Source organism: Macrobrachium rosenbergii, chromosome 12 (genome assembly GCF_040412425.1).
Source record: "Macrobrachium rosenbergii isolate ZJJX-2024 chromosome 12, ASM4041242v1, whole genome shotgun sequence".
NCBI lineage: Eukaryota > Metazoa > Arthropoda > Malacostraca > Decapoda > Palaemonidae > Macrobrachium > Macrobrachium rosenbergii.
The window spans coordinates 25,545,878-25,572,097 of NC_089752.1; the positions used below are offsets into that span (position 1 = coordinate 25,545,878).

Sequence of the window (26,220 nt, forward strand, 5' to 3'; positions counted from 1 at the left end):
GCCCACGTGTGGCCAAAGTGACCCGTGGGCCCCAAAGGGCCGTACCCTGTGCCTTTACAACTCCTAGGAAACATTGGGATCTCTGAGAGAGCATTCCTTAAACATTTGGGAGGCCTCCAACAAAAAGGACATTGATGAATACTTGTTAGAGCTCGATCGAGGAAGCAGGTGGAAGTCCTCATTTTGATGGCACTTGGTCATCTAGTGACGAGGACATCACGCCCAATGTCAGGGATAGCGAATATTTTCACCCAATGTCCCGTCTGAGAAACCAGAGGCATGAAAGTGAACTCGAGTTCAGTGGTTTCAGTGCTTATGAGGAGAGTCTGAGGAGGAGGAGGAGGCACCGATTGTGGCTGGTGGGGACAGACAGAAAGTGATAGTGAGTGAAGTGAAATGGGCCAGTGGGAGGGGTGGGGGTGCGATCGTGCTTACGCATGTGCCGTAGAAGGTCACCATAGCGTCGCGGCAGCCTAGGTGAAGGCCGTTCGTCCGAAAGTGATGAGGGGTGGTTGGGGACCCCACCCACCTAACATGCACCCATTCATGGCAGTACCTGGACTGGATTGTCCCTGTGCCTCGCTGCACTGGGGTTCATTCAGCTCTTCCTTACACGGAATTGCTGGAATACCTCGTTACCCGAGACGGCAGATTACCTCGGTACTGCCGTGAGAACTGCAGACGACGCTGCTGTATCGATGGCGGGGCTGCAACCTCACGGACATGGCGCATTTGTTGGGGCTCATTTTTTTGGAATGATGCCTGCTGCCGACATCAGGCAATATTGGAGGCGGAATTTTTTTAAGTACGCCAATGTGCTGACATTATGCCCTGTGATAGTTTCCTGGCGTTGGACAGGTATTTCAACGCCTCCAACCCGAAGGGCCATACCCCGGAATAACCCAGATCGCCTCATCTTAGTCCTCCCGGTGTTGGGTACATTCGTGAACGGTCCCAGTTTCTCGTGGTTCCTTCAAGAACCTTTCTTTGGATGAGGGGATGATGCCATACAAAGGACGTCTAAGCATAAAAATTAATACAACCCCAAGAAGCCAAGAAATATGGTGTGAAGTTATTTTTATTACGGAATCCAAAACTGGATACGTCGTTGACTTCTCTGTGTATTCCAGGGTCTTCTCCACGCTGCCGTGACACTGTCTTTGGTCTTGTGGATCGTTTCGTAACCAGGGATACCACCTGTTTATGGATAATTATTATAACTCGGTATCCCTGGCCCAGGAACTGTATGAAGCAGGTGTGCACGTCAGTGGTACCCTTCGGATTGGTGCGTGGGGCCCCAAATGTCCTCAAGAGGTTCGTAGCCACCCGCAACATCTGGCAAGAGGAGAGACAGAGTGGCGGGAAGGAGATGTCTTCGTCATCTGTTGGAAGAAGTCCGACTCGTGCCCATGATTGCGACCAGTCATGAGCCCATCCAAGAAGAGTGCGTTCAGCAGAAGAAGACACGTCGACAGGGCGAGGTTACGTGTGAGGAGTTTTCAGTGTCCAACGGCCTACTGTCATTGAGCACTACAGTAGGCACATGGGAAGAGTTGATCTCTTTGATCAACTCATCCAGTATTATCCCTTTGCCAGGAGAACCAGGAGGTGGGCACAGAAGCTCCTCAAATACCTCCTTCAGTTGGCCCTCCAGAATGCCTACATCCTCTACTATGGGTACAATTCGGACACCTGGAGGTTGTCCCACATCCAGTCTCTCGAGGTGGCCAGGAATGCCCTCATAAACTTCAATCCTGAGGAGTGGCCTTCCAACACCGTCCCCCTGCCCCGAGCTCCAGATCTGCCCTGAGAGGATGGGGCAGATGTTGCTAGGAGGGCCAACCTCGGTCGTCCTGCTCCTGCTGATGCCGCCCCTGCTGCCGCCGCCCTTGATGAGGCTGCCGCCCCTGCTGTCCCTGTCCCTGCTGCCGCCCTCCCTCACATTCCAATGTCCTATCGGGTAGTGGACCCTGTGTGTTGGCTGCAGGCAGGGGATCACACACTGGAGCCCCTAGAAGGGCGTAAGCAGAATTGGTGCCAGGTGTGCCATATGAATGCCAGAAGAAGAGACACCTGGTTCGTCTGTTGCACCTGCAAGGTAGCACTTTGCAGGATCAGGAAGTGTGACCGCAAACACCACACTGCGGTTATATATTGGAGTGCGCCTACCCGAGGGACACTGGAGGGCGCAGCGGACCACCGAAGGGCAGCCCATCTGCAGTAAGGGTGCGCGTCTCGCTCCTCCACCTGTACCTCGTCATGTCTAGAGAGGGAAAAATGCAAGACTCTTCAATGGAGGAGGGAGAAAACAAGAATAGAAACAGAAGAGTCAGGATTACAGTGAGTATTCTGCATTGATTTTATATTTAATTTTATAGTTATTACAAGTTTTTATATACCTGTATTTATTGGTGTTTTGTATATTATTTCGTTTTATGAAAAAAAAGCTTTTAACCTGCATTCCTTTTATTTATGCATTCATACCAAATAAAAAATTATATATGTGTGTGTGTGTGTGTATGTATGAATGTATGTATATATGTATGTATGTATGTATGTATGTATGTATGTATATATATATATATATATATATATATATATATATATATATATATATATATATATATATATATATATATATATATATACTCATATATATATATATATATTTTTTGGTAAGCAAAATATCTTACATTCTAGTAATATTCAATCATTTACCTTCATTTTGCAACAAACGGGAAGTCTCTAGCACAATATTTCGATTTATGGTGAATTTTTGAAAAAAACTTTTTCCATACGTCCGCGTGCGCTAACTCTGCTGAAAATCTCAGAAATTCTTTAGTCACATTGTCGTAATTTTTCCACCATTTTCTATTTGCCATTACATAAAGTTTTATATATGAAAATCTGTGCAATTTCATGTAGAATACAACAAAAAATAACTCATGGCTGTAGCTTTTATCAGTTTTGAAATATTTTCATATAAATCACGGTAAGTGACAAAATTTAAACCTTCGGTCAACTTTGACTCGACCGAAATGGTCGAAAAATGCAATTGTAAGCTAAAACTCTTACATTCTAGTGATATTCAATCATTTACCTTCATTTTGCACCAAACAAGAAGTCTCTAGTACAATATTTCGATTTAAGGTGAATTTTTGAAAAAACTTTTTCCTTACGTCAGCGTGCGCTAACTCTGCTGAAAATCTCAGAAATTCTTTAGTCACTTTGTCGTACTTTTTGCACCGTTTTCTATTAGCTGTTACATAAAGTTTTATATAGGAGAATCTGTGCAATTTCATGTAGAATACAACAAAAAATAACTCATGGTTGTAGCTTTTATCAGTTTTGAAATATTTTCATATAAATCACGGTAAGTGACAAAATTTAAACCTTCGGTCAACTTTGACTCGACCGAAATGGTCGAAAAATGAAATTGTAAGCTAAAACTCTTACATTCTAGTGATATTCAATCATTTACCTTCATTTTGCACCAAACGAGAAGTCTCTAGTACAATATTTTCGATTTAAGGTGAATTTTGAAAAACTTTTTTCCTTACGTCAGCGTCATCGCCTAACTCTGCTGAAAATCTCAGAAATTCTTTAGTCACTTTGTCGTACTTTTTGCACCGTTTTCTATTAGCCGTTACATAAAGTTTTATATAGGAAAATGTGCGCAATTTCATGTAAAATACAACAAAAATTAACTCATGGTTGTAGCTTTTATCAGTTTTGAAATATTTTCATATAAATCACGGTAAGTGACAAAATTTAAAAACTCGGTCAACTTTACTCTATCGAAATGGTTGAAAAAATGCAATTTATAGCTAAAACTCTTACATTCTAGTGATATTCAATCATTTACCTTCATTTGCAACAAACAAAGTCTCTAGCACAATATTTCGATTTATGGTGAATTTTTGAAAAAACTTTTTCCCTTACGTCCTTGTAACTCTGCTGAAAATCTCAGCAATTCTTTAGTCACTTTGTCGTAATTTTTGCACCGTTTTCTATTACCCGATACATAAAGTTTTATATATGGAAATGTGTGCAATTTCATGTAGAATACAACAAAAAATAACTCATGGTTGTAGCCTTTATCAATTTTGAAATATTGCCATATAAATCAAGATAAGTGCCAAAATTTCAACCTTCGGTCAACTTTGACTTGACCGAAATGGTCGAAAAATGCAATAGTAAGCTAAAAACCTTACATTCTAGTGATATTCAATCATTTACCTTCATTTTGCAACAAACAAGAAGTCTCTAGCACAATATTTCGATTTATGGTGAATTTTAAAAACTTTCCTTACGTCATGTGCATAACTCTGCTGAAAATCTCAGAAATTCTTTAGTCACTTTGTCGTAATTTTTGCACCGTTTTCTATTAGCCATTACATAAAGTTTTATATAGGGAAATGTGCGCAATTTCATGTGAAATACAACAAAAAATAACTCATGGTTGTAGCTTTCATCAGTTTTGAAATATTTTCATATAAATCTTGATAAGTGCCAAAATTTAAACCTTCTGTCAACTTTGACTCGACCGAAATGGTCGAAAAATGCAATTGTAAGCTAAAACTCTTACATTCTAGTAATATTTAATCATTTACCTTCATTTTGCAACAAACGGGAAGTCTCTACCACATATTTCGATTTATGGTGAAATTTTGAAAAAAAACTTTTTCTAACGTCCGTGCACGCTAACTCTGCTGAAAATCTCAGAAATTCTTTAGTCACTTTGTCGTAATTTTTGCACCGTTTTCTATTAGCCATTACATAAAGGTTTATATATGAAAATGTGCGCAATGTCATGTAGAATACAACAAAAAATAACCCATGGTTGTAGCTTTCATCAGTTTTGAAATATTTTCATATAAATCACGATAAGTGCCAAAATTTAAACCTTCTGTCAACTTTGACTCGACCGAAATGGTCGAAAACTGCAATTGTAACCTAAAACTCTTACATTCCAGTAATATTCAATCATTTACCTTCATTTTGCAACAAACAGGAAGTCTCTAGCACAATATTTCGATTTATGGTGAATTTTTGAAAAAACCTTTATTTTACGTCCGCACGTTACGAATTCAAGCATAATTTTGTGATAATATTTTCTCTGTGTTGCTTTGATTGTTTTACAATTTGTTATATACCAAAATCATCGCAATTTGGTGTACAATATAAAGAAAAAAATAACTCATTAGCTTTAACCGTTTTGCTCACAGAGCGATTTGTATACAATTATATATGAAATTTTTTTCACGCTGTCATATATTCCAATATTTATATATGCTAATGATATTTTTTTTCGTTTCTGATGGTTGCATACTAAACTTCAGGCAATGACAAAAAAGGAGCCAAAAATGAACTCTTAATCTTAAAAACTAAGCGTGCTGTGATTTTTAAAAAAAAAATTTCTTTCCACTACAGCGCTAACTCTCAAACCCCGCCGGCATACGGGAGACACTTTTGTAAATAGACGCTCGGCATTTAAGGGTTAAAATGTTTATTTGTAAAATTTGTACTGCTTAGGTTTTAGTCTTCATTATATTTTTATTTTGTTCTATTTGGGATTTCATATTTGATCGCTGCTTTTACAGTATAACTGTGCAATACAAGGCAACTCCATACTTCTAATATTTCCCAAAGAGGTTTTCATTTTTTCTTTATCTGAGTGTAAAACAAAAATTACTACATAAGCCTAACTCTTGAAATACTTCTTGCACTGAGACACTGTCGGACAGAAAAATTTCTTGTTACAGTTCTCCAGTTTGATGGTATATCAACATCAGAAAAATTGACAATATTAAAATCACTGACTTTAAAAATACATGAAACAAAGTTCTTTTAAAATGCAATAAATGAACTGAAAATTACAGTAATCAGTAAGCTGTATCCACCGATGGTGAGATACTTACATGCTGAGAGACAGTTGACTGCACAACACAATAACCAAAACATAGCCATCAACTTGTAGTGCGACTTTTTTTTTTTTGTAAGTTTAGTTTTTTCCAAAATTTTGCTCATCAAAATTGGGGGTGTCTTCAAGTTTAGATCATCTTCTATGCTAGGAAATATGATATTTAAAAATCAAGTTCAATAGGGAAGTTGCAGCAATCAAAAGTATTTCCATGCACATCTAAAGTAAAAAAAAATAATGTATTTTACAAAATATAAACAAAATTAAAACCTTGGTATAAAATCTTTAATCCTTGAAAAGAAAATGGGTTTACTTATTGTATTTCTCAAAAAATATATAATAATATACAACAATTATAGAATGCCAACAAACTGTATTAAAATTACACAAAATTACTTGTAATTTGCAATTTTTGCAGGGGTAAAATTAAATTCTTTATTTGTATTTTTTGAGTGTCCTTGCTACAAATAGTCATTGGTCAGCACATTTTTTTAAAATTTAACTCGATACTTTGGAAATGATTAAACTATTTAAGTGCCATTCGATAGGGGTGTCTCAAAACTCGGATATATATGTACTACACATTAAATTGTTAAGTGCCATTCGATAGGGGTGTCTCAAAACTCGGATATATATGTACTACACATTACATTGTTAGTTTTTCATTGATGTACTAAAGTACACAATAATTTTGTGAATACCATTTAATAATTTCTAAAATCATCATTCATTAAAAATGGCAAGTAGTCCAAATTTGCAGTCTGGAAAAAGCATCTACTTTTGCTCCTAATATTTGACTCACTGCAACTTATTTATGACTAAGTGCTACAAATATTTTTTGTAGGACTCTTTCACACGGAAGGGAGTGATGATGAAAAGTGACTCGCCATCAAATTGGTTGTGGTGATGACTCTTGTTGACATTTTTGGGAGGTATGTGATGAATAACATTTCTCTGTTATGCTGTCTAACAAAACAATATTCACCACTCAAAAGATGGATAAACATACTGTATTTAGACAAGAAGCCCTAGACCTAATAACAATTCAGCACCTAACAAATGAAAATCCCAAAATTATACAGAAAGTGGATACAGGGTACACTAAAAATTGTATTTACATTACAAAGATCATACTGTATCTTAAATTACAATGAAAGTGTTATATATTAAATATCTCATAGGTGCTATCTATGTACATATAAAGGTAATCCCTTATTTATCCATATGCGTGCTATTTGGATATCGCTGTTATTCTGGAGGTCTGTGGCACCACAACATACTACTTACGAACCTTCATATATGAACAGACAGGGTCACAAGTTCAAAATTTTGCTCTGTGCGCCATTTCTACTGGCAGGCAAGAATTTTTGCAAAGAACAGAAAAACACAAGGAAGTAGAACCTGTTCCTTTAACTCCTTCCCTGATTATCCCCGAGTGTTCTCATGATTAACTACCATGCATTATTCTTAAAATCACGAGAATACTCATAAAATATGCATACTTATTTCTATAATCCCAATTTAACTCTTTGATGAATTCCCATCTTCTATATTTAGCATGTATTTTTGTCGATAGATGGTGGCATTGTTTACTTTATGAACTCCCAATGTCGGATGCTGCTCCTGTGAAATTCTCTCCAAGTTCGTAACATTCAAAACATGGAAAAAATACTAAATTTTGAATATTGCTTGAATCTACATTTTATTTTCTTCTTTTTACCTTTCTAGCATCCAAAGTAATTCCTTATAATACTAAATGATTTAATAATGCAGAGAAAATACTATAATCTATGACTCAAAACTTAACTAGGGAATGTAATCCTCAACAAAAATTATGCACTACAGTAAATCCCCCGGATTCGTGTTCTCACAATTTGCAGACTCAGCAATTTGCGGAATTTTCTGTGGAACCTACGTATAAATTATTTGTGGGAGAAAACACCCATTCGCAGATTTTTTCTTATAGCAATATTCTGTGTTTTTACATTAATTTCATGACTAAATACTGTACTGTATGTACATATACATTTTACGATAAAATAATGATTTACAGTACTAATTTCAAATATTAATATTAAGTTTAATAAGATTAAATAACATTAAATAAAATAATAATTCAGAGTTAATAACAAGCTGTGTTAGCTGAGCTGTTTGACTCCTGTAGTTGATGACTGATAGAAAACTTGGTCCATGCAGCTACGTCGGAACTGATTTATCACCAGTTCTAGTTGAACGAAGGAATTTTCGTACCAGACTTTGAAAATGTTTTTATTTACTTATGGTGTGCTAATTGAGCCTTCCAGATTCCAATAAAATGTATACGTAAACACCAGGAACATATTCTCACTAAATATAATTTTGTATGTAAGAATTCAAAGGTTAATTTTTCTCATTCTGTATCGTACTGTTGAATTATGTATTGTCAACTGTATCGGCTTGTGTGAAGTGCAGTAAATGTGGCATTGATGGATTTCAAGGGGTAGACTTCATTAACTTCTGAAGGAACAATTATTTATAAATTCTTCTTTTGAAAGTATTCAAAGTATGCCTCTTGACTCTGCACAATATACTTTTCTATCTTTATTATAGTTTGTGAGATTGTAATGCAATCAAAATACCAACAGGACAGAGTCATTTTGTCCATATTGTGCATTTGTAACCAAAAATGTATTTTTATTGACTGAAATTTATTTCTAAGCATTCTTATTGTGTTGGGTAATATTTAGAGGCAAATGTCTGTAGTGTATCTCGTTGGATGTATAATGTACATTATTTTCATACCGTAATGTTATTTTGTAGATGTTTGCCAGTGAGAATTAGTAATTTAACAGATTTCTGGAGACTGTTGTTGACAGACTTTTAGTGAACTGTACAAGTGACACCAGGTCGTTTTATTTTGTCTCATTAGTGTTCTTGTCTCCCTGTTTAAAATGCCTTTTCATACTTGAGGGCACGAAGATTGTGTGCTAAGCTGGAAAAGTGGACAAGTGGAGAGACACACCTGGTGGGGGCTCAGGCAGAAAGTGCTCGGAGCAGAGGGGACTTGAGTGAACTCTTACGTCTAACCCCATGAGAGGAGAGGTTAGCAAAAGTGAACTGTAACATCACTTGTTTCTCGAGTGTGTGCTTCAAGTTCTTGCATTTTGGTTGACAAATAATTTCTTGATTAAAGTTGGTGTTGGAGGAGATATTGCATGGTGCTGTCAACAGTTTTTGCGTGAGGTCTTTGTTGGAATTCTTTATGCATGCCACTGTTGTTTCATTTTGAAGTATCAGACAGAAGTGCTTATTCAACTTGTCATTTTACTTGCAAGTGAAAGTAGGCAGGACTCTCTCTCAAGTCCTTCAGCTGGTCACTAAAAGATTCTTCCTGGATGTTTACTTAAAGTATGAGTACAACCAATATTTTTCAAATTGTAAATCCTTGGCCACTCATATTAGGCATACTGGTTTTGAGAGTGAAAGTCAGTCCAGGAAACTGAACTGGTCACTTCTGCCACCATATTCCCTTGTACTTTTTGTCCTTTTCTTCAGAAGTATCAATTCTCATCGTGAGAGATTCGTCACAGACCCTTCTTCTAACAACAGGTATTGAAGCATCTTGATTCATTCAACTCATTAGGTAATGTGAATCCCTTGCAAGAACAGAGCTTTTGCCCTGTGCCTGAAATCATAAATTTCTGGTGGGAAGGATTTTATTTGCCTGAGGTCACATCCTAGCATTTATTGTTCCTTTTCTGAAGAATTTTATTCCTTCCCTTTAAAATGTGTTCTACATTTCTCTAGTTAGACAGTTTCCTGCAGTACTGTACAGCGTATTTTTACATATAATAGGTGTATGCACAGTTTACTGAATTATCAAGAAATAATTCAGAAAGTCCAACATATAGCCACGAGAGTGGAGGGGCCCAAAATGGACATTTTCTTTGATACTTTATACAACTCAGTTCCCAGAATCTGTCTGGATGTGATTTCCACTAATGTCAGAAATTCTTTCCTGTTGACATATTTCGATCCACTGGGAATTCCTTTTGCATTCATTTTGAAAGGTGCTTTCCTCTGTTAACTAGTCATTAGGTTTCTTTAATCACATTGCTTGTGATCTCTAATCTAGTCTGGAAATTGCATACAAGATTTCTTTTGTCCTTTTGTTCATACAGCCTTGATTTTTCCCATATTGCTCCTGTGTAAAGATTCTCACATTCCAAAATCCACTCTGGGTATTTTGCTAATATCTTGGAGGATTTTCATTTTAATGAGGTCATTACTACTGTGTAAAAGCTGTGTGCTCCATGTGTTTGTTTGTGTACTTCTGTCATGAATATCAGTAAATTCGTTGGGAGATTTCCCTCCCTGTGTGGCGTTTGTTCCATTTCTCCTGAGCACCTTTCACTGGTCATTTTGGCAGAGTTGGCTCAGAAACTTCTGTCACAAAGCTTGTGTTCTTTTCATTTCAGTTTAAGGTTGGTATTCTCTAGCTTTCCTGCAAATGCTTCTTTGGGTGCTGTGGTCCGAAGTGCTTGCCTGCACTGGCCCACTTATTTTTAAGAATAACACGCTTAAGTCTGTGTTGGAGGTACTATGTAAAATGTGAATGAAGAATCTCCTGATTTAATCAATTTGTTGTCATTTCCTATTTTTTATGGATCCTGTTTCTCCTTTGTTTCTCAGAAATCTACTTGTTTGATTAACAGGCAGTTTTTGCATTATCAAAGGAAATAAGTCTGTTGCACCTGTCTGCAATTTGTGGCCTGATTACATATGCTTTGTTGAGTTCTATTTGATTCTCTTATGAGTGTAAAACTCAGTTTTGTACTTAATCCACCAAAGGACAGCTGTCACTGACCCATTTTCTCTCTCTCTCTCAAAACGTTGGGAAATGCTAAATACAAACAAATTTATTCATCCCTCTATAACAATAAAATAATGATTTACAGTACTAATTTCAAATATTAATATTAAGTTTAATAAGATTAAATAACATCAAATAAAATAATAATTCTCTCTCTCTCTCTTACTGACATGAGAGAATTTTCATGCATATGTAATATGCATGTTTGTTTTGTATGATAAATACATGATTTACTAATTTTCAAATATTAATATTAATGTAAACACAGTGAAATATCAATTCATTAAAGAAAATAATAGAGTTCGTAAGATTTTAATTAAATAAATTTTTCCCTTATCCTTTTCCCAGTCTTGTCCGAAAGCTTTGGAGCGAGGGGGGAGGGTGTAACCTGTCAAATGTCTTGACATATTGACCACAAGGGTAGAAAGTGTTGCCCACTCAGTGGTCGTGGTCTCTCTCTCTCTCTCTCTCTCTCTCTCTCTCTCTCTCTCTCTCTCTCTCTCTCTCTCTCTCTCTCTCTCTAGAGACATGCCAAAGGTGAGAGATGGATAGATAGATAGAAAGGGAGAGCAGATGACAGAAAGATATGCATAATATATAATGTACTGACATTTTTAATTGTTTAACTGATGTAAGCAACTCTCTCTCTCTCTCTCTCTCTCTCTCTCTCTCTCTCTCTCTCTCTCTCTCTCTCTCTCTCTCTGTTACTGGCTGGAAGGGTTAGAAGTACATACGTATATATTTTTAAGGGTAAAATGTTTAAGATGACTCTGAAATGATGATAATATCATTTCAAAGATTAATCCTACAGTAATATGATAATAGTTTAAGGTATATTTGATGTAGGATGCTAGTTTCAGGTATACATTTGATATTTGAACTTTCAAGATAGGAAAAAATCCTTGCCAAAGGATATTCAGAATGTGAGAGATGGATAGATAGATAGATAGAATGGGAGAGTGGATGATAGAAAGATATACTCTCTCTCTCTCTGTTACTGAGTGAAAGGGTTAGAAGTATGTACGTATATATTTTTAAGGGTAAAAGGTTTACGATGACTTTGAAATGACAATAATATCACATTTTAAGATTAATACAGTAATAGGATAATAGTTTATGGTATATTTGATGTAGGATGTTAGTTTAAGGTGTACATTTGGTATGTGAACTTTCAAGATAGGCAGTTATAAGCATTTTTGGAGGGGAGGTGTAAACTTTTCGAGGGTTTTAACTAATCATGGGGGGTTGTGGTACGCATCCCCCATGAATTCGGGGGGTTTACTGTATATACATATTAAAAACCAACTTTTGAACAATTCACATATGAACGGCCATCCAGAATGTAGCTCATTCGTAAGTAGGGTTGTGTATTTAGATATTGATATAGATATAGATATACAGTAATACCTTGATCTTACAGGTTTTGAGTTGTGCGAATTCACAGACACATGAACTTTTCATTGGAACTTAAACTAATTGGCATATGCAATTTTTTCACATAAACACAACATTTGCAAAATCCTCAAGAAACCCTGCAGAAGTGGCTGTTTAGTTTTTTATTTAATTTATAAGTTTTCATACTTTTACGTGTAAAACTGGTATGAAAAGTTTGTATTATTTTTATTTTTGCACATAAATCCTGTATGATACTAAAATCACAAAACAGCTGTCGATGTAAATATCTCTCTCTCTCTGGTAATTTAATGTTTGCTTTGACGTATAACTAACTAACTCTCTCTCTCTCTCTCTCTCACTGAGATAAGAGAGATTTTTTATGCATATGTAGCATATATGTTTGTTTTGTATACTGTAGTTTTATAGATCAATGTACGTTACTTTGTTATTAATTTTTTCATATCTTCCATGCTATAATTACAATACTTATGCATTTCTATAGTAAATTATGTAAAACTTTAAAAGAATGCATATCGATTCCAAGTATTCTCAGAAGCTTTGGAGCAAGGAGGTGTAACTTAATTGTCAATTATCTTTACATACTGACATACTGACCACGAGGGGTAAAAAATGTTGCCCACTTGATGGTCAAATATGTTGCCCACTTGATGACCAAATAAAATATGTACTGGTATGAACGATACTGAAAAACCCTTCCTCTTTCTTTCTCTCTCTCCCCTTCATAAATCATGAATTTCCATCTTTTGATATATAAGGTAAGAAAACTCTCTCTCTCTCTCTCTCTCTCTCTCTCTCTCTCTCTCTCTCTCATGTTATTCTCTGTCTCCATAATAATTCATGAAAAATTTCAAGAGATATTTAACATAAAGACAACCCTCCACCTCTCTCTCTCTCTCTCTCAGTACTGGAATGAAATATGAATTACAGTACAGTATTAACTAACTTTTAAATGAAATGAAAGTGCTTTGACAGCATGATTTTGTCATATTTAGGGTTTAAACTCTAGAAATAAGCATTACTGCATGTACTAGCATTTTTAGTGACCATACCAAACTTACACAAATCCTCGCCTTACACGAGAGGTTCTGGAACCTAACCTCGCATAAGTTCGAAATTATTATCTCAACATTAACCGGGGACTGCCTGTATATATATATATATATATATATATATATATATATATATATATATATATATATATATATATATATATATATAATATATATATATATATATATATATATATATATATATATATATATATATATTATATATATATATATATATATATATATATATATATATATATATATATATATATATATATATATATATATATATATACAGGCAGTCCCCGTTAATGACAGGGATTAATTCCCGATTACCGGCCGAGCGCCACTAAACAAAAATTGGCAATAATAGCAGTGATAAACAGCTTAACAGCGCCGCTAACCAGATGTCAGAGACAATAAACTGCTTACTGACACCAATAAACCACTTACCAATGCTAATAAACCGCTTACTGGTGATGAAAATTGCTTACCGGTGCCGAAAATTCGGTTAACCGTTAAACGCCGAGCCTCTGTTTACAAAAGCGTCTGCCGTATGTACACCAGCGGGGTTTGAGAGTTAGCGCCGAAGTGGAAATTTTTTTTTAAAAAATCACAGCATGCTTATTTTTTAAGAATAAGAGTTCATTTTTGGCTCCTTTTTTTGTCATTGGCTGAAGTTTAGTATGCAACCATCAGAAATGAAAAAAAATATCATCATCATATATAAATATTGGAATATATGACAGCATGAAAAAAAATTTCATATATAATTGTATACAAATCGCCCTGTGAGCAAAACGGTTAAAGCTAATGAGTTATTTTTTTTTTCGTTGTATTGTACACTAAATTGTGAAGATTTTGGTATACTGTATAACAAATTGTAAAACGATCAAAGCAACACAGAGAAAATATTATCACAAAATGATGCATAATTCGTAATGAGCAGACATAAAAAAAAAGTTTTCTTAAAAAATTCACCATAAATTGAAATATTATGATAGAGGCTTCCAATTTGTTGCAAAATGAAGGTAAATGATTGAATATTACTAGAATGTAAGAGTTTTAGCTTACAATTGTGTTTTTCGATCATTTCGGTCGGGTCAAAGTTGACCGAAGGTTGAAATTTTGGCACTTATCGTGATTTATATGAAAATATTTCAAAACTGATAAAAAGTTACAACCATGAGTTATTTTTTGTTGTATTCTACATGAAATTGTGCACACTTTCATATATTAAACTTTATGTAACAGCTAATATAAAATGGTGCAAACATTACGACAAAGTGACTAAAGAATTTGAGATTTTCGGCCGTAAGGAAAAAGTTTTTTCAAAAGTTCACCAAAAATCAAAATATTGTGCTAGAGACTTCCAATTTGTTGCAAAATGAAAGTAAATGATTGAATATTACTAGAATGTAAGAGTTTCAGCTTACAATTGCGTTTTTCGACCATTTCGGTCGAGTCAAAGTTGACCGAAGGTTGAAATTTTGGCACGTGACTTATATGAAAATATTTCAAAACTGATAAAACATACAACCATGAGTTATTTTTTGTTGTATTTTACATGAAATTGCACACATTTTCATACATAAAACTTTATGTAACGACTAATATAAAATGGTGCAAATATTACGACAAAGTGACGAAAGAATTTCTGAGATGTTTGGCCGAGTTACTGCGCGCGGACGTAAGGAAAAAAAATTTTTATTTTTCAAAAATTCACCATAAATCGAAATATTGTACTAGAGACTTCCAATTTATTGCAAAATGAACGTAAATGATTGAATATTACTAGAATGTAAGAGTTTTAGCTTACAATTGCATTTTTCGACCATTTCGGTAGAGTTAAAGTTGACCGAAGGTTGAAATTTTGGCACTTATTGTGATTTATATGAAAATTTTTCAAAATTGATAAAAGCTACAACTATGAGTTATTTTCTGTTGTATTCTACATGAAATTGCACACATTTTCGAATATAAAACTTTATGTAACGACTAATATAAAACGGTGCAAACATTACGACAAAGTGACGAATTTCCGAGATGTTCGGCAGAGTTACCGCGCGCAGACGTAAGGGAAAAGTTTTTAAAAAAATTCACCATAAATCGAAATATTGTGCTAGAGACTTCCAATTTGTTGCAAAATGAAGGTACATGATTCAATATTACTAGAATATAAAGAGTTTTAGCTTACAATTGCGTTTTTCGACCATTTCGGTCGAGTCAAAGTTGACCAAAGGCTGAAATTTTGGCACCTATCGTGATTTATATGAAAATATTTCCAAACTGATAAAAGCTATAACCATGGGTTGTTTTTGGTTGTATTTTACATGAAATTGCACACATTTTCATATATATATAGGAAAAAGTTTTTTCTTTTTCAAAAATTCACCATAAATCGAAATATTGTACTAGAGACTTCCAATTTATCGCAAAATGAAGGTAAATGATTGAATATTACTAGAATGTTTTAGCTTACAATTACGTTTTCGACCATTTCGGTCAAGTCAAAGTTGACCGAAGGTTGAAATATTTTGTAGTCGACGTTCGGTATGTCCACTCGGCACCCGACAGACAATTTTAGTCGACGTACGATACGTTCAGTCGGCGTTTAAGGGTTAATTTAAGAGAAAAGAATCTGGAGTAAAAATTAATTCCAAAGAGAAAATCAGATTTTTAATTTAATGCTATTCTTCCAAACAAGGAGACAGCAAAGGCATAATAATAATAATACCAGCTATAATTAAGAAATTAGTGTAGGTAGGAAAGTGTGCATTGACAGCAGTATAATTAAGAATTTGCAAAATCTTAAAAAGAAGCACTTTTGCCGCGTTCAGATACCGTGGCTGTACGTTCCAGCGAAGATTGTGGGCCGGGTTATCGTCATTGTTAATATTTTGCTATTTTCCCTGGCCAAGGATTAATGCATGATATTGATTTTTGAACGAGTTAACTAGTGCAAGATAAAGAACAGAGAACGTGTGCCTAACGTGTCCCTCGTAGGTAGGGGAAAAAATTTGTGGAGTTCGTTGAATTTCAAAGTCAGTAAACCGCGTTCACCACTACCAAAGGGGCTCAATCGAGCGTGATGGAATTAATAGATGTTCATATAGCGGGAATCATGTCAAAACCCTGTTCATATAGCGGGAATCATGTCAAAACCCTGTGTCATTAATCCTTAAGGGACGGATTGAACCTCAGTGTGAAGTCAAACAGGTTTGGGGAGGTGGACGGATTGAGCCCCAGTGTGAAACAGTATTACGCAGCACTGTTATTGTAATAATGCATAGAAACAGAGATGCCAATACTTCTATATGCTATAAATTCACTAATGGCAACTTTTATACAGACGTGAGAGTTGGGGCAGTTGCCACAGCCATCAGTAATGCTTGTGACTTCAAGGTGGAAAGTACAGCAGCTCTCTCCCATATGAGTCTTTTTGTAAATTTGCTTGTAAATAATATGAAGGGGTTGGAGTTGTTTTTTGTTTTTGTCTTTTACAATAGTATGTCGGTTGCAAATGTAATTTTACAAAGAAAATTGCAAAGAAATACAGGCGGTCCCCGGTTTACGACGGGGGTTCCGTTCTTGCTCCGCGTCGTAACCCGAAAATCGTCGTAAACTGGAAAATCGTCGAAAATTGTCAAAAATCATAAGAAAACCTTACTTTTAATGCTCTGGGTGCATTGAAACGACGCGTAAACTGCATTATTATTGAGTTTTACATAAAAAACCTTCAAATCATGATTATTCTGCCGTTTTGGGGCCAAATTTCTTCCGTCGGATCGGCGTACGACACGTCGTAACCCCGGAACGTGTCGTAAGCTGGGAAATAATTTCTGATGAATATATTTGAAAAGCGTCGTAGCCTCGGAACGTCGTAAGCCGGAACCGTCGTAAACCGGGGACTGCCTGAAAAAGCATGTAAAAGTAAAAAAAAAGCTACTGAATCTTCCTTCTTGTAAATTTACATGAATATTTTTCAAAAAATATGCAAAAAAATTTGTTACTGCTTTTATTTCTTATCTGTTTTGATGTTGTGTGAGCAGTAATAATTTTACAAAATACAATAAATTTATTTATTAGAAAAAACATATAAGTTGGTAAAATTTACAATGGTCTTGTAAATGTGGCCCCACAAGTTGTAAATAGCCATTTTCAACTTCTCGTGGAAGGTAGGGAAAATTTTTTAGGATTTATTTATTTATACAATGTAAATGTACATGTCATTCTCTTCCCATTAATGTGATTTTTTTTTATTTTGCCGACCTCAAAGTTTGCCCTGTCTGGGGTGCTGCACATTGATAAATTATGCCGTCCCTTAAGGGTTAAAATAGCAAACAAACAGCAATAGTTAATTTCATAATAATTTGCATTTTTAAGTAACGTAAATTGAGTCCCGTCAGGATGTCACGAATCTACTCCCTTGTCTCGGCAGCGCTAGTTCCACGCGAGAAAGACAGTAAAAAGAGAAACATGCATAGCATAGTAATTTTGTTTTCCATCTCCTTAACGTAAAATCCTTTGCATTGTTGGTAAATTTAGAGTAAATCTGTATTCCTGCATTTGCTTCATTCGTTTTGTGAGCGGAATTCGAGTGCTTTGGGTAATTCAATTGAAAAGAGAAAAACCTCGCCTCCCGAGTAGTGTATTCATCCGCCAAGCCCGCTTCTAGCGCACTGGTTTGAATTTGCTTATGCTAACGGGATTCACCTGACATCTTTGTTAACCACTTCCCGTGTCCGCCATCTTAAAACCTTTGTTGTTTTGTTTGTGTGATTGGCCTGAGCGCCCAGTCACTTTTAGCTCCTGCCTTCTTGCCACTTCGTACATTGTTGTGCCTAGTAATCCCCCTCGCAAAATCTTAGCCAGATAGACTTCGACAGATAGAGAATAGGACAGGGTTCCATATAATAGATAAAAACAAGATATAATTTAGTCAGGGAATGATAGGTCTTAGTTAGGAAATATACAGTAACAAGTTCCTGTACAAATACCCGACGTAAAAAAATCATATAAGAAAAGAACTTACAATTTTACTCTGAACTCCTCAGTGTAAGACGTCCGACTTGGCTACCAGGAAAGCTACAATTGTAAAAAAAAAAAAAAAAAAAAAAAAAAAAAAAAAAAAAAAAAAAAAAAATCTCTCTCTCTCTCTCATATATTCAAGTAAGCATTCACTCAACCTAACTGAGTGTATGCAACCCTCTTCATAAGAGAGTTCGGGCAGACACAGGGATAATTAATTTAACTAAACCAAATAATCAGAAACACCTCTGTCCCACCATCGATGAGGACAAGTTAAGATTAATTACAGTTATAAACTGTCGGTCACAAGTGAGGCCTTTTATCCAGACCTAAGCAGACAGTAGCTTTTCCTCCTCTGCATGAGAAGGGGGTTGTAGCACAGTGGGTACTGGGACCAGACACTCACGAGGGCCTTAAAAAGCAACCACAAATTCAATTTTCCTTCCACAGTGCCACTAATCTTAAGCACTGTCATCAACCGAATTGCTTACATCTCTCTCTCTTTTATCTTCCCTTTCTCTTTCACTCATTTGTTACACTCTGCTGGGGTACAGTGCATTTCCTTAAATATAGCCTAATTGGACTCAAGTAAAGGGTTCCTAGGAATGCACTGGCACCATAGTGCCACCAGACAAAAGAACATAAAACCAGACAAGAGAAACACAGAAGAAAAGTCTGGTGCCACTAGTGTGACCTTTACACAGCACACCCAACCATAGTGCCACCCTATTGAAAGTGTACCACATCACTGAAGGGACACTTCCTCGCTGCCCAAGTACGTCCAGTCGACCCAGATAGACACCTTTCCCCACCAGAACCATCGCAGCAGAGAATTATAAAGCCTTCATGGAGCTGGGGATGGCAGCAGGTCTCACAGGATTGGACCTCGCCACATGGGTCAAGGAAAATGCTCCAATCTCGAGCATCAATTCCCTCGTACCCAAATGGAATGAAGACGAGCCAGAAGCTTGGCTGGAGGAAATCAAGGAACTCTTCGATAACTACAGCACCAACAAGACAGAGAGGGCCTTAGTACTAGTCAAGCACATGGAAGGAAAAGCTAAGGCAGCACGTCGCTCACTGGAGAAAAGCCAGAGAGGCAACATGGTTGAAGTTCGTAGAGTCATCACTAAGGCCTACGAAATAACCCTGGAGAAATGGAGACAGAGGTTCCAAGGTCTTGCCAAGGAAGTCGGCTGGTCCTGGACGGAACGGGCCTGTCACAAGCCCCAGTCTGGTACCCGCTGGTTCAACTCCTTGTCTTGCACTACATTTGAGGACCTCTTCAATCGGACCATGCTGGAAGACCTTTACCAATGTATGCCTGGGCCCCTTGCTGTATATCTAAATGATAAGCAGCCCACCACTCATCTGGAAGCCTGCCACATGGCTGATTCATGGGAAACCTTCAACCAGTCTCACAGCACATCTCAGAGATGCATCGTGCCACCTGTTTACCTCTCAAGCTCAACTTGCCCGAAGAATGGGCTGCCAAGCAAGCCTACGTGCACCCACTGTAAGAGGGTGGGGCACGCTGAAGCTGACTGCCGATACAAGTTAGGCACAAATAAACAGCCTCCTACTACCAGCCAGAACTCCTATCCCTCTTCATCCACTCAACCCTCTCCACCAACAGTTACTGCAGGCCACCGAGCCCCTACAAGAGGCCAGTGCAAATCCTGTGGTGCTGCCGGCCACTACAGTGCTGGACATCCGGCCTGTCCACATCATGTCCCCACCACCAAATTCGTCAACCTCATTAGCACCTTATTCTCTGCGGCCGGGCCGCACAAGATCCTTTGCCCCGAGAGACTGGAGACCCAATTCATCTCAGTGGCCCCTCTTAAGAGCTCTAGCCTGCCCGTGACCCTTCCAGTCACAGCAGACACTGTGGTAGACATTAGCCTGATCTCCAGAGCCCAAGTGCCAGCCAGTGCCATGGTTGACGAGAAAACCCGGTGGGAGATGAAGTGGATAGAGGGCCACATCATTACTGTTCCCACGGTCAAGCTCCAGGTCACAACACCTTGGGGCACGTTACCCCACCACCTTGGCGTGGTGGGTGGAATTTGGCCCGGAGTGGACTTCCTGTTGGGTTGGGACCTTCTCTGAGGAAGCCCTTCACCAACGCCACTTCGCAGCCACGCTACCTCCTCCATGGAGGCCCAGACTGTAGGAGAACCCGATCAGGACAAAAACCCACCTTCCACCCACCGAAGTGGCCAGCGGAAGGGGCATACACTAAACCGTTAGTCCCCTCTCCATTCACAAAGTTCCGGTCAACAAAGAGGTCCTCCCTCTCCCCGAAGAGACGTTCAGGAGGAGCAGTACCACTGTAGGATGTCCCAGTGGACAGGCCACTCCACAAATTGGGAGAGCTGCCCAAGTAAGCAACGTCCAGTGGACGCCCCCAAGCAAGACTCTCTGAGAGGCTCTGATCTCCAGCTGGGGTAGGAATCTCTGCCGCAGCCAAATTCAAGACATCCGCGAGCTATTATATCTCCGGACCCCTTGTCAGGCATGCCTGACCCTTCCCCGCTGCCAGTGCCAATTGTGAGCACTGAGCAGTGCCACGCTCCGTCCGGCACGGACATTGAGCCATTAATTGAAAAGGACCCTGTGCCTGGTCCAAATCATGAGGCGGATCCTCCTCCGGGAGATTCAGGATTCCCCACAACCCTAATCATAGCAACTGGAGAGCCTCCGGCACCTGACACTTCTTCTTCACCAAATCTGTCCCCAGAGGATGAACCCCTGGAGGATCAAACTGTTACACCTTCTCTGGGAGACCAGGAACTGGCCTCCTCGGACACAGAGGTCGAGATCGCTCTTGCTCCGGTTGTCGCAGCAGTCAGAGTAGGGAGCCCTCCTGTAGCTTCAAAAGTTACCCCTGACTTCACACCTGCTAGCCCTTCTGGCCTTTCCCCATAGTCGGTGCCCTCATCACCTCCTAGATCTGACACAGATATGCTTTGGAGGAACCCAAAGAAGAAGAAAGGGCAGAAGAGACCCCAGTAGTTGCCAAGCCAGGAGCTCATCCTGGCACTAGTACCCTCACGACACAGTGCCCTACCATCTTATAGAGTGATCCTGGCCCCTTGCCCAGAGGAGGTAGCCAGTGTGATCTCTTACTCATACACAGCCTAGACCAAATTAAGTAACCTCGTCCCTTCCACTTACCATCAAGCCGCAGTAATCACGTAAGTAATGTAACTAAAATCAGATAATCTGAACCATTGTGAAAAGAGCCACTATGCATGGCCTAAGACCTCAGTGAGGCAAACAGTTATCATATGAGGCAAACCTCATGTATTAACCAATAATTACCATATTTCACGGCGTATAAGCCGCACTTTTTTAACAAAAAAAATGGCCTAAAAAATCCCCCTGCATCCTATGTACATAATGTAGGCTCAAAATTTAAGAATTTTGGCCGAAAATATACATGAAACGTTATGTAGATGTTGTAGCCTAGCCTAACATTCGGTGTTATCCTAATAACCTATTAAAAAACAAAGTTTATTATAATTATTTATCATTATCACACTTACCATCACAGCAATTACTGCTGCTAGTATTATAATCAATATCTACGTTGTTATCGATATTTTCATTAAAATGTTAATATCATTATCGTCGTCTACAGCGGATCACCGCAATCCACATTTACAGACTTACAGTACGTGTGCTGCCACCTATTGGTGATTATCTCGAGAGCTTTACGGATAACAAGGGTTCGTTCAGTTGGTAGTTGGCAATTCCTGCTACCATTCTCTTTACGCATAAGAACATGGCTTCGATCAATTGGTGGTTGACAATTCCTGCTACCATTCTCTTTAGGCATAATAACAAGGCTTCGTTGAGTTGATACTTCGTAACTCCTGCTAGCATTCTCTTTTAAGAATAATAACATGGCTTTGTTCAGTTGCTCACGAGACTTGAGCTGTTACATAGGAAACATTTTTATTTATTGGATTTTACCCCTTGATTGCATACTTTTATAATATATAATGGATATATATAACATATATTACTGTAGGTAACATCTTTATTAATGTTTTTGTTGATTCTGCGGTAAGAACAATGTTTACAAATGAATGTGTTGCAATCTATTGGTAAACCTATGAGGTAGCTTTCAGCAGCAGAATAAACATTCGATCGTAGTAAATGGCTGATTGTATAATACATATTTTGATAAATATAAATATGGTAAATAACTTCTTTATTAATGTTTTTGTTGATTCTGTTGGTAAGAAACAATATGCATACGATAACCTAATACTACAGTTTTTACTTACCAAAATAATATGAGCATAGGCTAGGAAACCTTATTTTTTTCCCCTCAATGTCCTGCTGAAATTGGGGTGCGTCTTATGCAGGCATGCGTCTTATAAGCCATCAAATACGGTACTAATTATACTGAAAAAACCTTGTAATTTAGTTAGTACACTATCCCTTACATTGGTGCTACGGTCGGGTTAGGATAGGTTAGGCTAGGGAATACCATAGAATGTATTATTAGGCTAGGTCTAAAACATCACGATTATAGGAGGTAGTATGAAATAACCAAAAGCACCTTCAAGTACAGTTAAAATTCTGTAATATAATGATCAAAGCTCATATCCTATCTAGAGTTAGGTAGCTCCATAGCTAGTTAGGCTGCACGAGACAAATCTGCTCAGGGAGAAGAGTAACCTAATAGAGGCGAACAGCTTGCTTAGTACAGACCTTCACACACACAAGGGAGTGAAGGCCCTCTTAAGGGAGGGAGTTTTTATAAATATTGTGGTGTTCGCCCTCTATGCATTTTATTGTATGAATATTATTCTAACAAAGACAGGAAGACGTATCTGTCCATGCTAAGGGAGGCTGGGTATTTAAAAAAAGTAACGTCTTCAGTTAGCATTAGGGGCCTAACCCACAGAGAGGGTTTTCACCCAATAACCTCTAGTAAAGGGTGGTCTTAAGCATTCTTCTGCTTTGTCCTATGCATTCGGCGATGTCTCTGTCAAATTTTCAGACTACCTGGGGTGATGGATGAAGGCCTCCGATGCTGCAGCTGCCCTGTTTTTGACCAAAAGAGGTCAGAGAGAGATTTGCTTGCGTGCGAGACACACGCATTGTGTATAACTAACTTCTTTGTACTCGCCCTCTTACTGTCTTCATTGATGTTAGTGAGCTGAGACGACGGCCCATTTCAAGACTCCTGATCGTCCGTTGTATGCAAAAACAACCTACATCCATGGTAAGTTTGAAATTTGACAATTGTCGTCGATTCGCTAGTATCTCTTTCTGCATTTTCAGTTCCTTTGTTTTCCCAATTCGCCACCATCTACGTATAACCCACGTACCCAATTTACTTACATGAAGTCGAGTGCAAGAATAACTAATATTGCTTAGCGACACTAAACTATTCCCGTGCAGTAATTAGGAATTAGGGAAGGTTAAGTAAGTAATTTTCAGCATTCAGGCAGCCTTGTGTCTCGATCCCATTGTTCGGAAGAGAAATAGCCTTTACTGGTACTAAATTGCGTACGGTATAATCCGTTGTGTTAAAACCTTATGTGAAGCACAAGGAAAATTGACTGTGTCCGAAGGGGGCAATAGTTCATGTAATCTCCTCGCTAACTACATATTCTTTCTTTGTCGGGTTTTTTTTATCAACTGGCGACCTTATTAAATCAAATAATTGTCTGTTTTTGAGGTTAAATTTTAGCTTTAATTGACAGGTTACATGTGTCCTTGACACTCAGGGCCTTATAAATTACGTTAATGAATTAATAAACTTATCAGCCAAGCCCCACATGTAACAATATATATATATATACACATATATATATAATATATATATATATATATATATATATATATATATATATATATATATATATATATGAGCGTCTACAATCAAAAACGTCGATTCACCACACTTGGGCAAAAATCGTTTTATTATATAAAAACGTGGTTCACGACACCCTAAATTTTCATGTCCAAGTCTGCTTTTGCTAATTTTCCAACTCTAAATAGTCTTTTTGGCCTCAAACATAAGAGTGAAATTCCCATCCGTCTGATTATTCTCCTCACCTCCGCTGGAGTCTGGGGATGTTTGGGGAAAGAGCGCGGATGGACCAATCACAGGTTTGCTAGCCTCTCCCAAAGTCACGTGTAGTTGTTTATAGCTTCCCTTTAAACAGTGTTACCACTTTGGTTGACAGCACAGTATTTAATTAAAGCGTTACTTCCATTGCTCTCAAGTATTTTTCGCACAACTTTTATAGAATATTCCATAATTTGGTACTTATTGCCTTATTTTACTAATAATCATAATGATAATGTTTTTGTTATTACTTAATACAATGACAATTTTAATGTCCAAAGGAAGAATGTGTCATGGTACAATGGTTACAGACCGTATCATTCGGGACGAAGGAAGCAAATAAGACGAACATAATGTTGTGCGATTTTCAGTCCATTTTACCAGATGGATATGGGTGAATATCCTTTACACTACAAACCTGTTTCCCCCATCTGAAAATGAAACAGGCCCGATTCTTAACCTCTGGTATGTTTCTAAATTTATAAGTATTAATTTATCATTATAAAATGTCCGTCCCTTACTCTTCAGCAGCAGCTGAAAATTTTTCTGTACTTAACTTTTTAAGATTAAATAGTGATCAAGACTACTGGCATTAATCATCGAATCATAATGGGAAATTAATTCAGGCAACCGTCAATATATGCAATAAAAATGAAAATAATGAGCGATCCTGTTTGGTTATCTTTAAGTAAGGACCAGGGTACTATCTACAAACCTATTAATTATAGAAAGCTGACCATTCATTACTGCGTGATAATCCTGACTTGTGTCCACGAATCTTCACGCTCTGTTCTTTTCCGTTTAAAATTCTTTTACCAAATGGCAGAAAGTATTCAAGACGACGTATTAGCACATAGTGGTGATGTAATTGGTGATGACCCAGGGGAGGGTCCCAGTGGTGTTGTGCCTCAGAGAGATACCAGAAGGGGACGAAGTGAATCTCAATCATGTGCTGGTATTTCAAAAAGAGGCCGAAAAAGAGAACGAAAAGTAGAATCTTGGGCTGCTAGTGTTTCGAAAATGAAGAGAAGCCTTGGCCAAGAATACATAAGCATGAAAACAAAGAAAGTGATGCCAGCCAGGGAAATAGGACAACCCTGTAAAGATGGGTGCTTTGAAAAGTTGGGAATGGGAAAAATCAAAGACATTTTCAAGGCATATTGGGACATCGGGGATTACGATAAACAAAATGAATATTTAAATTAGTGTTTCTCTCAAATTGCCCTTCAAGAGGAAGTACACGACCAAAGCTACAATTAAGAGGAAGCAAAATTGTGTACAGTGTAACACACACTGGTGTTGTTTTTGAAGTGTGTCGGGTTGGTTTTATGAACATTCATGGCATCAAAGAACGCAAATTATCATGGATTTTAAATAAATGGAAAAAAGCTAAGATCCACACTGGGATTGTGCCAACTGATAAAAGGGGCAAGCGTGATCCTGCTAATAAATTAAAGGCGCAAGTTTTAGATTATGTACACTCGGCAAGAAAAGTGAAGATACAGTTTTCTTTAGATTTCGTTCATCGAATTTTTATTTTTTTCTTACAGAAAACACATAATCTCGGTAAATTTACTCTAGAATATGAAAATACAATGCAAATTATATCATATATGTTAAATCTGCAAAACAAAAACGTTCAGATACTTAAAAACACCAAGCATGTCCGAAGTAATCAGAATTTCTCAGATGACTCTTCATAGAATCTAAAAGATAGTGTGTGAATATCTCGGTGTAGTACTCTTTATCAAACGGCAATATTTACTCGTTTTCCGTTATGGACAGGCTTATTATTGCATCATCATACGAGGTAGTGACAATTTCTTTAATTTTCACACATTCATATTTGTAT

General features: G+C 37.5%; 1 protein-coding gene across 1 annotated transcript in view; it reads right to left on the reverse strand.

Moving 5' to 3' along the window:
• The window catches only part of LOC136843977 (protein argonaute-2-like), a 564,386-nt gene that overhangs the window by 53,208 nt on the left and 484,958 nt on the right, over window positions 1-26,220 (reverse strand). The window contains exon 15 of the mRNA XM_067112994.1: window positions 17,658-17,683. Within this exon, the coding sequence (XP_066969095.1) occupies window positions 17,658-17,683 (26 nt within the window). The remainder of the gene's footprint in view (window positions 1-17,657; window positions 17,684-26,220) is intronic.